Source organism: Marmota flaviventris, chromosome 19 (assembly GCF_047511675.1).
Source record: "Marmota flaviventris isolate mMarFla1 chromosome 19, mMarFla1.hap1, whole genome shotgun sequence".
Classification (NCBI taxonomy): Eukaryota; Metazoa; Chordata; class Mammalia; order Rodentia; family Sciuridae; genus Marmota; species Marmota flaviventris.
Window position 1 is genome coordinate 8245602 of NC_092516.1, and position 14660 is coordinate 8260261.

Genomic DNA, 14660 nt, shown 5'->3' on the forward strand with positions numbered 1-14660 from the left:
CATGGCTGGACAGGAGCTGGGCTTGGGAGGGAGACTCGGGAGGCGCCTGCATGTACCCAGCAGGTGACTTTCCCCTGTCCTCCCGTGCCCAGGGCAGGACCCCATAGCAAGACTCTGCACGGGGCGCTGCCTCTGGTCCCCCTGGATCTGCTCAGCCATTGGTTTTATCAGCATGGACTGACATATACTTGCTTTGTACCCTGGGTGTCCAGGCTAGGAAGGTAAACATTTAGGATTGGAGGCATAAGACAGAGAAAAGTTTAATAACTTTGACTACATAAACTTTTAAGTGATTTTAAAGAACAATCCAACCCCGATCAAAACTGGCCTTTCTTGCCAGGTGCCTTGGTACACGCCTGCCATCCCAGAGGTCGCAGAGCCTGAAGCAGGGGCATCACAAGTTCCAGGCCAGCCTGGGAAGCTCAGTGAGACCCTGTCTCAAAATATAAAAAGGGCCCCGATGTGACGTGACTCCAGGTAGAGCATCTCAGTGCCACTAGGGAAAAAGATTGTGGCTTTCCTAAAGCCATGTGCCCCAGCTCTGGTCGCCTAATTGTAACTGGTTTCTTTGTTGACTTGACTTTTCTGAAACGTGGGGTTTCTGGTTCTTTTATCTGTACTTTGCTTTGGCACTGACCCCAAAGTGTTTCTTTGTTGCTATTCAGGATGACACACAGCTCTCTGTCCTCCACCTCCCAGCCCCTCGTGAGGAAGGAAAGATCCTCTCAGGAAATGTGGGACAAGCCAGTGTCTCAGGGGTCCTCTTCCTCTTTGGCACTTTCTTCCCTGCAAAGGGATGGAGAAGCCTCTTCAAAGGGTGTATGGGCAGAGGCTCCTGGTCATTTCCTGCTTCTGAGCCACCTGGAGGAGTGGGGGGAGTCTCAGTCGGAGACGTGGACTCCTGCATCTGGCTTTGCTTTTGGAAGTCATGGAGAGCCATGGGGGCTGCCTCTAGGGCAGCTCTTCACATCTCTAACTCGAGGACCACCAGGGGACCAAGCTGCCCCACGTCCTGCAGCTTGGCACAGCCAGCTCCAAGCTGCTGGGACCCAGGTTTCTTTGTGACAAGTAGGCTCAAAGATGCTGCCCATGTCCTTTTGTTCTCTGTGCATTTATTTCACTGTGTGTGTGTGTGTGTGTGTGTGTGTGTTTTGTATGTGCTGAGGATTGCCTCCAGGGCCTCCTGAATGCTAGGCAAGTGCTCTGTACGGAGCTGCATCGCTAGTCCTTTTTATTTTGACACAGACCTCGCTGAGATGCTGAGGCTGGCCTTGAACTGGATCCTCCTGCTTCCTACAGGAGCTAGGATCACAGGCATGATTGCCACACCCATCTTAAAACTTCTGCACCTCAGAAGCAGCCTATATCTGGCAGCTGTCCCCCCATGCCCTCCCCAGCCTGTGACTACTGGCCGCTGTCTGTGGATCTAGCTGTCTGGACCCTCACACAGACAAGGGCCTAAGCGTGTGGCCTTGTGTCTGCTTTATCTCCACACCCGTCTCAGTTGCAGCATGTGGTGCGTCTTTCCTTCTGCTGGCTGGAGGTACTTGTGTGTTAAAGATGGCAAGGGGATTTCACTCCTGATCTGAGGCAGGTTTTCTGGGTGGGGGCTGGGTGGACTCTTCTGAGGCAAGCGTGAGGTGTCTGGTCAAGCCCAGGCCCAGTCTGCCTCCAGCATACTGTGGGGACGTCACTATATGGTTTGGGGTCCTCACATGTGTTGGCTGTGCTGCCTTGGAACACTAGCCACTGCCTGCCCCAGCTCTGCAGGAAAGTGGGCCTTTCTCAGGTCCTGGCAATGGATCAGAGCCCGCCAAGTGCCTGAAGCCCCAGGCTCCGGTGTCCTGTGTTTGAGGTGGGTGCCCTCTGAGTGCGCAGGCTCCAGGGTGTGGCATTTTCTGTAGTGCTATGCTTGTGAAGATCCCAGCCTTCCTCCTGCTCCTGCCCACAGCAGCTTCTGGCCACACTGGCCTGGGGGCCCACCCTGTATGGGCTCTGTGGACAGTGTCTATTTGACCACCCAGTCCTGGACCAGGTCCTCCTGGCCTGGGCTTGTGGGTGGGCTTCCCTAGTGGGAAACACAGAGGTTAATCTTATAAATTTGGGGTCAAAGTGAGCCAATTAAACTGAATACAGTTTTTTCTTTTGTTTTTCAGGTATTCTTTTGGTAAGTGAGATGATTTAGGGAAGGACTGCGGGGGCTTGTTATACGTTGGGGTATGTATCTTTACACACTCTCCCTGGCTTTTCTCTTTGCTTGAGCATCTTCCACCAGCTCTTCCAGTGTGCTGGGTGGCTTGGGTACAGCCCCTGTTGACCAACATGGAGTCCTAACCAGGCAGCCCTTCCCCAGACCATGGCTGGTGAGGTATGGGGGCTTGTGGGCTTCCAGGTGCTCCGACCTGGCCAGCACCCCCTTCTCTGGGCCCTTGAGCCTAGCGTCCACCTCTGCGTGTGGCACTGATGCTGGTTTGTGCATTGCGTGGGAAGGGGATCCTGGGTCCCCAGGCCATGCTAGGTGGAGCCCCTGGAGTGGGGCAGAGGGCAGCCCAGGTAGACAGGCTGGCCATGGACAGCAGGTATTTTCTCAGTGGGCTCACAGTGGGTTTCTAAGTCGACCTGCACCCCAGCCTTCAGGGAAAGTGAGAGGCAGGTTTTCATTCCACACCTTGTCATCTGTGGTCCTGTGCCAGCGCCCTGACCCTGCCTGGGCCTCACCCATTTCTTAGCACAAGTAGCACCTGTCCCCCAGGGAATGGGCCAGCCAGAACATGGAGGCTCCAGGATATCCATGTTTGCTCTTGGTTATCTGGCATTAGAATCCCCCTCAGAATCCTGCACACGCCCACACTTAGGTTGACAAACTCTTAGTACATTTACTTGCTTAAAATTGTGAGAGTACTGTTTTCCAGCTGTCACGAGGACTGGGACTTTAGGGCCTAGAGATCTTTATTAGGGTGGGGATGCCTGCTCCTTGGTGCAGTGAGTTCCAAGTTTGTGAGGCAGAGCAGGCGCACATTGTGGAGACTGGGTGCACTGATGGCTTGAGTAGACTGGTGCTCCCTGCGTTCTTAGGCCCGTGAAGTGGCCAGGCTGCCCCTGCCTTGGATGCCAAGGCGTAGGCCAGCAGTAGTGGGGATTGGCCTCACACCCAGGTTTTCCAGTATAGAACCACCTCACTGAGTCCACGCTTCTGATAAAAGGGGCCTTGTGGGTGGCGGCACCTGAGGCTCTGTGGGCCAGATCCTGGCAGAGCTCACCAGGGCACTGGGCTCCTTGGTGCTCCACACCAGAACAGCTGCCTGTTCCTGCTGCTGTTGGCATTGTCTGCGTTGGTTACACGTTATCCCCACTTGTCTTCAGCATCTAACGACCTCGGGCTCAGAAGCCATTGACTGTTGTCATGCTGCCTCCGATGGTCCCTGAGGGAGAGGACCTTCATCTCTCTGTGGTCACGTTCCAATGACGGCAAACAGAGACATGGGCATGAGGCTCACTGCAGCCCTTGCGCCTCAGCACAGCCCCCCAACTTGCTGTCGAGAGCACAGCAGAGGGGTGGGTGGGTCCGAGGCCGGGCACACTGTTCCAGTCTTTCCTCTGGCCTTGCTGGGGTCCCCTGCAGGACTTGTTTTCACAGTGAGCCCCTGGTCACATCAGGCTTATGTGTCATCTTAGTTACTCTGAGCATGTCTGCCTTGTGTGTCTGTGGTGAGCCTGGAGCTGCCTGCACAGACTGCGCCAGGGCCACACCCCTCAGGAGCTGGTGGCTCACCAGGAGCCCCACTTCCAGAGCCTCAGGACTGTGGCACCCTTTGGCCACGTGCGTTTCTGAGGTCAGCTTCCCTGACTTCAACGGGGATGCTGGTTCTCAGGTGCACAGTTGCCCTCGGCATGCCAGCAGCTGCACAGGGCCAGTTAGGCCTCCTCAGGCTGCAGAAAGGTCTGCCCAGTGTCACTCAGAGCACCCATTCCTCTAGCCAACCTCCAAGGGCTGCAGGAGCCACCTGGGCTCACAGGATGCCAGTGCGCCCAGCCACCCTGCCGTGCCTCCCTGGACAGTGAGGCCTACTGGTGTCCTCCTGTCTCAGATGACCACGTTCCCAAGAACTGTGGCCTCCCTGGATGGCGAGGCTGCTGGTGCCCTCCTGTCTCAAATGACCATGTTCCCCAGAACTTGTGCTCCTGCTGGCATCTTCAGCTGTCCTAGGTGGTCCCTCTCCATCGTGGTAGCCAGGGGTCCTCCTGGTCGGCAGCTGCACTGCCCAGCAGGTCCCCAGGTCTCATTCTCCTATGTGTAGGCAGATGTGGTCACCCAGCAAGTGCAGCTGTGTGAGTGGGGCCGTTCCCAAGACACAGGAAAGCCACACTGATTGCCACCGGCTCTACATCCGCATCTCTATTGAAAGCTGGCCTTGATGAACTCTGAAGGCTGCTGTGTTGGTAATGTGCCCTTCCAAGGCCGAGTCTGAGGGGTCACTTGGTGCCCCGTGGGTGCTGGGTGCATCTTGCCCCTGCAGCAGTGGGCTTCTTGAGGCTCCTGTGTGGGTCAGTTGCACTTTAGGGACTCTTTCTGTCCTGGTGGCCACCAGCTGACTTCTAGGCTTGGCAGGCACCCTCCCCAAGTGCACCAGCCCCTACGGTCCATTCCTCCTGGGCCTCCTGGCCCTGCCTGGCCCTGACCAGCTTGCACATACAGAGGGCTGCAGCTGCTTCCAAGCGAGTCTTTGGTGCCCCCAAGGCTTCTGCAGAGTTACACCCAGGCCTGGGTTGTGGAGCGCAAGGGACAGTAGGCTGGTCCCTCTGGGGATGTGATAGGCAGGGCACACTTGTGACGAGGGCCTGCTACCAACATGCCTCCTGATGGGCCCAGGAGGTCCTGAGGGCAATAGTGAGGTCAGTGTGCATGCTGACTGGGCAGCCCAGGCCTCGCCAGGTCCTGGGCCTTGGCAGACAGTCCTGGGGGGAGAGCAGTGCTTTTCCCGAGGATTTGGAGTGCTTTAGGCTCCAAAGCATTTTGTGAGTTCTTTGATGGTGGTTTTTGTTTTGGTGGACTTGGGTATGTGTAGGCATAGACCTCCAGGTGTTCTCTCAGGGGTCGTGAGATATGGACTGGCCTTGCAGAGAGCAGACTGTGGCTGGTCACAGGGCGGGGGGGGGGGGGCGGAGAGGCGCAAAGGGGTGTCTGGCAGGGCAGTTTTGGAGAGCCAGGCTGGAGATGCCCCTGGGATTGGGGCTGGGTGCCCCTCGCCAGCACCAAGGGCCAGGCATGCTCCAGGATGGAGGCTGTGGCAGCAGAGGTCTGACGGCCAAGTCCTGGGTGGCCTGTGCGCTGTGAGCATTGTTCAGGAGGTGCCTTCTCTTCTCTCCCGCTGACCCGTGGTGGGAACTGGACACTGAAGAGTCTGGAGGAACTTGGATAGCAAGCCCTACCATACCCCTGGCTGCCACACACAGCCTCAGAGCAGAAACAGGCAGGCAGTGTCCGTGGCATCTGTCCTGATGGCACTACAGTGAGCTGTGGACACGTGGGGCCAGGTAGGGGGGCACCGTCCACATAACAGGTACAAGGACTGCATCTTAGCCTAAAATAAGCAACCAGGGTGGCCATAGGCTGGGGGTGGGGACCAGGTGGCACTCCAGGCTGGCATTTCTCTGTGGCTGGCTCATGGTGGGCCCACACTCCCCTGCAGGGCACAGGGCTGGGCTTCCCTCTGCCCTTTGCCGCTTCATTTGGAGCATTTCTGTGTGCACGTGGCCCTTAGTGGTGTGGGGCCACCTTTCTTGGCTGAGTGAGCAACCCCCCCGCATTGTTAGTCTGCTTTCTGGGCTTTGCTTGGCGGCCCAGGCTGCATGGGACGCTCATGTGACTGGGACCCTGGAACTCGGGTGTTTCCGTCACAGCAGCACCTCCCGCCAGCTGTTGTGAGTTAGGAGTTACATGCTCCACATGAACCACCACCCTGGCCACTCCTGGATCCATGCTTTAAAACAGCTTAATGAGGGGTTTACTGCCCACCTCCAGGTTCTCATTAAGACTGTCAGTGCTGCAGCAGAGCTTGCCTGCAGGAAGCCACAGGCCTGATCCAGTGGGTTCCAGGCCTGCCCCAACACTGCGCTCCATGGGGTTCTCGTATACTCTGCTGTGGTCCACGGTTCATCCGATTACCCCAGCCCCATGATCGAGAGACAGTCCCTTTAGTTAAAGAATTCTCGCATCAGAGGAGCCAGAGCTGCCAGTCATGAGCCTGCACAGCTGCCAGACTGCCACGTCCTACTGACCCCACGCCGCCTTCTTGGGCCTTTTGCTGCATCCCTGTGGGTTTAACCATTTGGCATGTTGCGGGGCGTAGTGGGAGAGGTGCCCTCACAGAGCCAGCTCCTAGAAGCATCATTATAGATTGACTGGGAACAGATGGCCATCAGCAATGGCTGCATCCTCCCTGGGATCGCGGAGGAGCCTTCCTGTCCTCCCTGGGATTGCAGCAGAGCCAGGTGCAGTCCACGGGCTGTGGACTGGCAGCAGCATGGTATGAGGCCAGCATTCACTGCTGCCTAGTGGGGACAATTGCATTTCCCTCGTGTTCTCTCTTTGCTTGGTCATGTCTGGTAAAAGTGGCTCAGTCTAACCTAGAAGAAAAGGGATGATAGAGTCTTTCCCTTGTCCACAGGGTCATTACCATTTTGCTTGCTCTGGCCTCTACCATGGTGTCAGTTTTCCATATCTGGTTCTAAAGTGGGGTGCTTCCTGTTTTTTTGGTACCAGGGATTAACCCAGGGCCACATGATCCCCGGGCCATATCCCCAGCCCTTTTTATGTTTTATTTTGAGACAGGGCCTCACTAAGTTGCTTAGGGCCCTGCTGAGTTGCACACTGTCTGTCTGTGCTTTCGTCTTAAGGATCCTAGAGCACCAAGTGCGTCCTTGCCGTGCTTCCTGTTCACGGTCGTCAACGCACTTCTGGAGCTCTTCCAGCTTGCTCTTGGTTTCACTAAGGCTGAGTTGTGCCGTCGTGGAGCAGGCTGCCATGGACTTGGATCCACAGCATCACCCTAGCATCAGCACTCCACTGCCAGGGTCTCCTGGGTGTGGTACCTGGCGTTGAGGCAGGGTCCATCCCCACCCCTTTTCCGTGTTCTGCTTCCAGTGCCCTGCAGTGAGGGTCTGTCTGACTGGGCGCTGTCCTCCACTAAGCTCCTGCAGCTGCTACCCTAGCTGCCTACCCTAGCTTCCCATCTTGATTCCCCTGCATAACGTTGGGCACTATTTGTCCCCTCATCCCCTCCCCATGGTTGATTCCTTTATGGGCCTTCAAGGATCTGGTTTTATTTTATCAGGTTCTTTTTCTGGTTTGGTTTAAATTTTCTTTTGTGGTGCTGGGCATGGAACCCGGGGCCTCACACATGATAGGCGGGTGTTCAGTCACCGAGCTGTACCTTGTCCCCTCAGAGTTTTTACAAAAGCACTTTAGTTCATTAATTATTTCTTTAGTAGTTTGCTTCCTCCTCCTTGATGGAAGGGTCTTATCATCCTCCAGTACTGTGAGCTGGCAGCTGGATTTACTTTCTGTGTCTCCTGATCTGCTGGCAAAAGCACACATGGCCACTGCCCTCAGCCGTGTCCCCGTTCTACCTGCCAGCTCAGTGCCGGTGCCTCTCTGGACCAGGTGCTATCTCTAGAAGTGCTTGGCAGTGCTGCATGCTGGGGTTCATTGGTCACCTCTGCCTGTCAATCTAGGTTTATTTCCACCATCCAGGCAGTGGCCTAAAAACTGTTCTTGTGGTGATTAAAGAACTTAGATGCTTGGGTTAGCCAAATTGTATTGCAAGGCTTCTAAAACTCTGCATTACCCTGTTTCACCTCTGCACTCCTATTCTGTGCTCCTGACAAACCCCTTTATCCCTGCTAGCACTTACTCTATTGTTCGCATCATTCCTCCACATAGTGTGTTCACAGGGCCACTCTTGGTGTGACCCATTTGATGTTGTCTGTGCACTCCCTGTAAGGGGTGATGGGCGCCATTCTCACGCATCCCTCATGGTGTTCTCACCATCTTGAACAGCTCTGTCATGGATATAGTCCTTTAATAATGCAACGATCGGGCATCATTTGGAACAGGTGCCTTTCAGGCCTCTGCAGTTGGAGACTGTGGGACAGTTGGCCACCAGTGAAAGTGTCCCTCTCTGCATCCTAGGGATCCTTGTGATGCACAGGGTGGGTGGGCTGGTTGTGCTGGCAATGTTCTGCGCCACTGGCCGCTTGTCCACTGTCGTCTCCTTCCCTCCTGTGACCTGGTGCAGTTTCTTAAGCAGGATGACTTCAGTTCACGTGTACGGAGAGACCCCTGGAAGTGCAGGTGAGGCGGACCTCGTCACTGTTTGTTCACTGTGAGCTGTCACTGTCTAAACAAGAGAAGCCACTGCTCTATTCACATTGCCTGCTTCCTGCCAGGCAAATGCCAAATGCTGGTCGTGATAGCAGCCAGGAGTCCCGAGAAGGGCTTGTGGCCTCTTCAGAGAGTGCCTGGCTGCCAGCTGACTCTGCACCTCCAGAACCTGGTGCGTGTCACTAGAGCTTCCTGGCTCAAGGGCCTCTTGCTGGATGTGGTCAGATGCAGTGCCAGCAAGCCCAAGCTTTGCCAGTGTGAGTGGCAGGAAGAGGCCCTGTTGACACAGTGTCCATGTGCCAGTTTCTTTCATAAATGCTTTGATATTTGAAGACACAATGAAAAGGGGGAAGCTGCGATCCCTTGCTGCTAGGGCAGTAGCTCTGTTGTGCAGGTTTGTTGGAGGGTCAGGTGGGGTGCAGTGTGTCCCAAGTCTGTTGCAGCCCCTTCTTGAGAGTGGCCTTTTCCTGTCCAGAACGTGTGCCTCTTCTGAGCAGCCTTCCCCGCCTTCGCTGCAAGCACACTGGCGGCTCTCAGGTGGCATGCTGCTCGGTTTCTGTCTGGTCCCAGCCCTGATGGGTGTCTCTGAGCAGGAGCACACTCCTGTCCCCAGCTGTGTGCCTAGAGAAGTGAGTCCAAAGCACCAGAGGAAATCATCTTGTAGGTCCATACTCACAGAGGACTTGGAGAGAGAGTCCAGAGAGCCCCACTGGCCTACCCTGCCCTTTGTCATCATCTGCATCACTGAAACTCCACAATCAACACAGAGACCTGTCTCTATTCCAGAGAAGCTTCAGACTTGTTGGGATTCTGCAATTTCCCACCAAAGTCCAGGGCCTTGTGGCCCATGGAGTGACCCACACAGCTCCACCAGGTGCTCTGGATGCATCTGCAATCCCCAGGCCTGGATCAGCTCTGCTCACGAGCCCGGTCCCTGTGTGGAGGGGGCTGGCCATACTCGCCACTCCTGGGCCTCCCAGTGGACGCAGGTAGAAATCACAAGACTGTTGTACCCACATAGTGAGCATTGGCTGAGTGGCATCACGCCCTGTGACCTGCCCATTTCTGTCTCCTTCTGGGGAGAAGCTGTAGAGGGGAATCACAGGCTGGGCAGGCTGGCTGTATCCCTATCCTGATAGGGCGTGATCTGTGCATGCATCAGTGCTCACAGGACTGGCCGGGAGTGCACCTCCCAGAGTGCCCTGAGCCCAGCTACCCTGCAGAGTCTGGTGTCTCCCAGAATCCTGGAGCTACACGTCCCAGTGCTGGGCTCGATCATCTGTGGAGTTCTTATACACGTGAAGAGCCCAAGCATAAAGTGTCACAGAGGAACCCCTTTGCAAATCAGTAAGTACACAAAACAGGTAACGCCGCTGCGCTAGATTTGATGACTTTAACACGAAACCCCATGGATGTCGAGGTGGTTATCCTCTGCAGAGACATCAGAAAGCACAAACTGCAAAGCCGCTGTGAAAACGGAGCAGTTGTGGAGGTGTCAGTGGCCGATGAGCATGTGAAATAATTCAGCAGCCATGAGGCCGCTATTTCTTAAACCAGCTACAAGCTGTCTCCTGGGCTACTGTTAGAAGGGCTGTTCTTGGGCATTCTGGAGTGGCAGACTTGGTGGGAGCTCTGAGTAGGGCTTCCTTGGAGGATGCATGGTCAGTGGTCAGGAGCCTTGAATGCACAGGTCTGTGGGTGTGCAGCCCACATCCAGGCTTCCTGACACAGGATGGAGGACGTACAGACAGACCCAGGTGAGGATGCTCCTCTCTAAGCCATGACAGGAGAACATGGAGATCTTGGAGCTGAGGGGAATGCAGTAGCCGTCCGCAGCTCTGCTCAGGAACAGGACGTGATGGAGCCTCTCAGTTACGTGGAGTTGGAGTAGAAGCTTTGCTCCTTCGGGAATGAGGCCGGGATGCACCAGGAGATAGATCTGTGGGAAGCCTGAGCTGCAGTCCAGGTCTGCAGAGCCAACCTTGCTTCTGCTTCTACAGACAGTGGAACTGGGCTGATCACCATCAGGACAGGGTCGAGCCCCGCCATGCCTGTCTCCATGGGAAAGGCCTCCTCAGGAAACTGGTGGCTGAAACCTCTCCCATTTCAGTTCAGAAAGACCTCCTCTCTGAGCTGTCCTCAGAGTCACCTAACAAAATACAGTCTGTAAGAACTCGCAGGGCTTGTTGTCCATCTGCACCAGACACTCTCCCTGCAGGGAGCTCTCTTAACACTTGAGCTGGGCAGCAAGCCTCTTCCCAAAGGCCATGCAGTTGACACTTCCACAGGGTTTGCCTCAGTGGCCCCAGGAACAGTCACCACGTGTGTGACACTGGAGAGGCACATTACCTGAAGAATGAGAGCCGAGCATGCCTTCTCATGCACAACCAAAGCTCTGTTCCCATGTGGTGCTGACCCACGGCACTGGTCACAACCTCACCTCCATTCTTGGCTGAAAGAGGGTGGCCTGCAGCCCTGTTCCCATGTGGTGCTGACCTATGGCACTGGTCACAGCCTCACCTCCATCTTGGCTAAAAGAGGGTGGCCTGGCATTCAGCAAGTGCCTGCAGCCTGCTGCAGAGAGCAGGAGTTTCCTGAGTGGGAAAGCCACCCGTCTCCCATGTGGCTGTCCACTTTTGCCTCCTGCAGATAGCCCCCAGGGGGGCTGTGGGTGATGGCAGCTGCCCTCAGAATGTCACTGGCAGGTAAGTGTCACCCTGTGCAGTGGAAGTCCTGTTTCCTGGTAGTCGACTAGGGCTCACTAGGTTCATGGATCTTGACTCATACCCTGGCCACATGGGAGCTTTTGCAGCACTCTTCATGGCCTGGCTCTGGCTGTGCCCTCTGGCGCCAGACACAGGAGGCTCAGCCTGTTTTCCCACATCTCTGTCCCTTGCCTCTCTTCCTGTCCACTGCCCTTCTCTTCTGCTGTTGAGCTCACCTGGTAAGATGCTCAGTCCTGTGACCCGGCTCTTTCTCTGCCCAGTTCCTGTCTGTATGCCTCTGCATCCTCACACATACTCGCAGGTGCTCGACCCCGCTGGCTGTGGAGTGCAGAGCCAGTTGAGGGAGGAAGCAGGCAAGACGCCAGCAGGTGGCATGCTGCCAGGTGCCACGGGGGGGCCAGCACACCATAGGCTGAGGCCTGCAGGCAGGAGCTGTGTCCAGGGATGGCTCCTGGGCAGGGCCACCAGGGTAGGAGGAAACAGGGTGGCTGGCCACAGTCTAGCTGCAGTTTCTGCCTGGGGCCAGCACATGCCTCTCCTTGGATGACCCATCACCCAACAGCTGAAATGTGATCTCAACCATCCTCTGAAGGACAGTATCCTGGAAGTTTCTCCTGCTGGCACCAGTGTGAGATGCCACCCTTTTGTCCAGTCCCTGCTTGCTACACTCCATGGGGCACACACTCTGGCCTACTTGGCCATGCGATGTCCACAACATGTTGGGGGCAGGCTGCCCCTCAGCAGCCTTCTGAGCCCATTGCTGCAGACCTTGAGACAGCTGGAAGTGGCCACATCCATAGGTTGCGAGGCACCTGGGAAGGGGAGGAGAAGCCGGGCATCTCCCACAGGCCTCCTGCAGAGCTGTGGGGCTGCCCTGATGGTTTCCAGACTGGGGTGCAAGCTCAACTATGCTGACATGCTGGACTCTGTGTGGCAGCCTGGCCCATCAGCTTCAGCAGGGATACCCTGCTTCTGTGGTACAGGGGGACATTGTGCTAATGACACATGGGGCATCGATGTCACCTAGCTGTACAGGTCCAGGAGCCCCTGGAAGGCAAGGAGGCTGCCTCCTGCACAAAGGAAGCACTTGCCTGTGTGGAGTGCAGGAACACGTGCGCTGGCCCAGCTGTGGGGTCCAGACCTGTGCCGTCCACCACAGAGATGCCTGCCCTATGCAGCCACTGAGACTTACATTCAGCTGAACTGAAGTTTAAAATTTAGAATTTCCTCCCCTGGTCACCCAGCTGCATTTAGAGTTCTCAGAGGCCAGGTGGCCAGCAGCTTCTTGACTGCCTGGCACCCACAGGGAGCACCTCCGTCCTCACAGACCAAGCAGCCAGCATGGTGAGCTGCACTTGCTCTGGGCTCTGGCATCCCTCCTGATGGGCACACACGTTCGTACCCCTGCATGGGAGACAAAGGGCAGAGCATCCAGCCCAGGGCGGTGCGTGCTGACTGTGGAATGTGTTGATAGGAAAAGTGCTAGCCTAAATCGGACTCCGCCCACAGGAAGCGTTTTTGCATTTGACCAATGCTAGGTCGTGACCACGGGTCTTGCTCTAGGCTAGCCAGTAACACTGCACTGGTCCAAGCAGCAGGGGGCACCAGGCTCAAAGTCTGGTCGTCATGGCCACTGGGCACTAACAGGCACCCTTGACAGGCCCAGGTATCCTGTGTTGCCGCCAGGGTCACCATGAGGGCACGGGGGTTACAGGTCACTCCCTGTTCTCTGCAGTGCCCAAGGACATCCTTAAAATTCCTCCTGGTTCTGTTCCAATCAGGAGGCCCCAACTGGCCCTCAGAAGTGCCTGCCCCCTAGAAAACATGAGGCCTAGCTGAGTCCTTTGTTTCCCCAGTGGCCGGCTCCTCCTCTGAGCAGGTCAGACTGTATCATGCTTTTCGTAGGCCACCCAGTAGCAAGAACAGCAAAGCCCCATGACATGACCCATGGCCCAGAGGCCAGCAAGGTGGGTGGGGAGATGGCTGGGCAGGGCCTGGCCCAGAGTGTCGTGGCCCAGGGCACTGCAGCTGGCTCTGGACCTGGGAAGGAGGGCTGGGCCGCAGCAGTGCTCCCTCCTGGGACATTTGTGGGGTCAGTCCTCCTGGCACTGCTGAGGGCAGCCTTGGTGTGACAAAGGTGGGACATTGCTAAGGAGGGAACTGCTCTGTGGCCATCCAGCAGGGAGGAGGTCAGCAGCCTGGGTGGGCCCCTCAGCAGCACACCTGCTCTCAGGGATGACTGGCAGCATTGAGTGGGTACAGTTGCCAGAGCCACTATCAAGTGTGGGGGGTCGGTGGTAACAGCCCACTCCCAGGTGACAGACTGCAGTTTGCCAGGTCAGACCACTGTGCACAGTTACTAAGGGCCGTGGCACTGGGATGGCTCTGTGGGCCAAGCCACTGGCAGGGCACCCATGACTGCAGCTCCACTTCAGGGTACTGTTGGTCTCTAGCGTCCAGACCCTGGGGCGAGTCCTCACAGGAGACATGAGACACCAGGCTCAGGTGTGGCTCTGCAGAACGCCATGTGACCCAGGCACAGATCCACAGTGAGAGCATTTGAAGGAGGCAGCAGCGTGAGTCCTCCACACCACCTGTGGCTGCCAGGAGCTGGCCTCAGGCAGAGCCTCCACCTGCCCCGTGGAACCTTGTGCTGTGCAGACATGGATGGCCAAGGGCACCTACCCTAAAGTCAGAGGCACGGAGAAATGGGGTCTGGCTCCTCCCCGATGTCATGCGGGGGCTGGCCGCATCCTTCACGGCTGTGCACTGCCTGGAGCAGGAGTCTCTGTGGCTGACGGTAGTGCAGAGCAAGATGTTGGCATGCTATTTCTTAACTTTCCATCCTAAAATACAACCTACAGAAACTCAGGAAACTTTTAAAAGCTGCTGGCTCCCTCCTGGGCCGTCATTAGCAGCCCCTGGGGTGGCAGAGGGCGGGCGGCTCAGAGCTGGAGTGACAGCCAGTCAGGAGGGAGCGCTTTGCCCCTTTCTCCCTGTTTTTAACGGCGAAGCTAATGGATTTCCTGTTCTCACGTGGATGGTGGCTGTCACTTTTGAAGGATCCATCTGTACTATACTTAATTACCTTAAGTAACTGAAATAGTTTTGACAGAGCTCATGAGGCCTGGTTTTTCTTTCTACAGTGGCCATTGTGGGGACTTGTGCCTCTGACTGTTGTTTTAACCACATTTCTTTAGGGTTGGAGGTGGCTCTGTCTTTGGCACGGTCACTAGTTCAGGTGATACTGTTCGTGTCTCACCTGTGCATGATGTCTGCTGGCCCATCCAGCCCCCACCTGGCAGCTCACCCCAAAGCCTTCACTCCTCACCGTGGCCGAATACATCTGCATCCCAGCTGTCCCCACCCATGGCAGGAGTGACCCAGGACCACACTGTGAATTGGCTGCATCCTGCCCCTGTGGACCTGGAGCATGTCCAAGTACAGGACCTTCTGGAGGCCCCCCTTCTCCCACTCTGCAGCCCTTTCCCAGGCTGCTGGACCTCCCTCGTCTCTGCCTTCATAGCCCCCAGGCCCTCCGTCTGGTCTTG

General features: G+C 56.3%; 1 protein-coding gene across 1 annotated transcript in view; it reads left to right on the plus strand.

The window, feature by feature from the left end:
- The window catches only part of Lmf1 (lipase maturation factor 1), a 61127-nt gene that overhangs the window by 9270 nt on the left and 37197 nt on the right, over positions 1 to 14660 (plus strand). The window contains exon 3 of the mRNA XM_027940798.3: positions 2157 to 2167. Within this exon, the coding sequence (XP_027796599.2) occupies positions 2157 to 2167 (11 nt within the window). The remainder of the gene's footprint in view (positions 1 to 2156; positions 2168 to 14660) is intronic.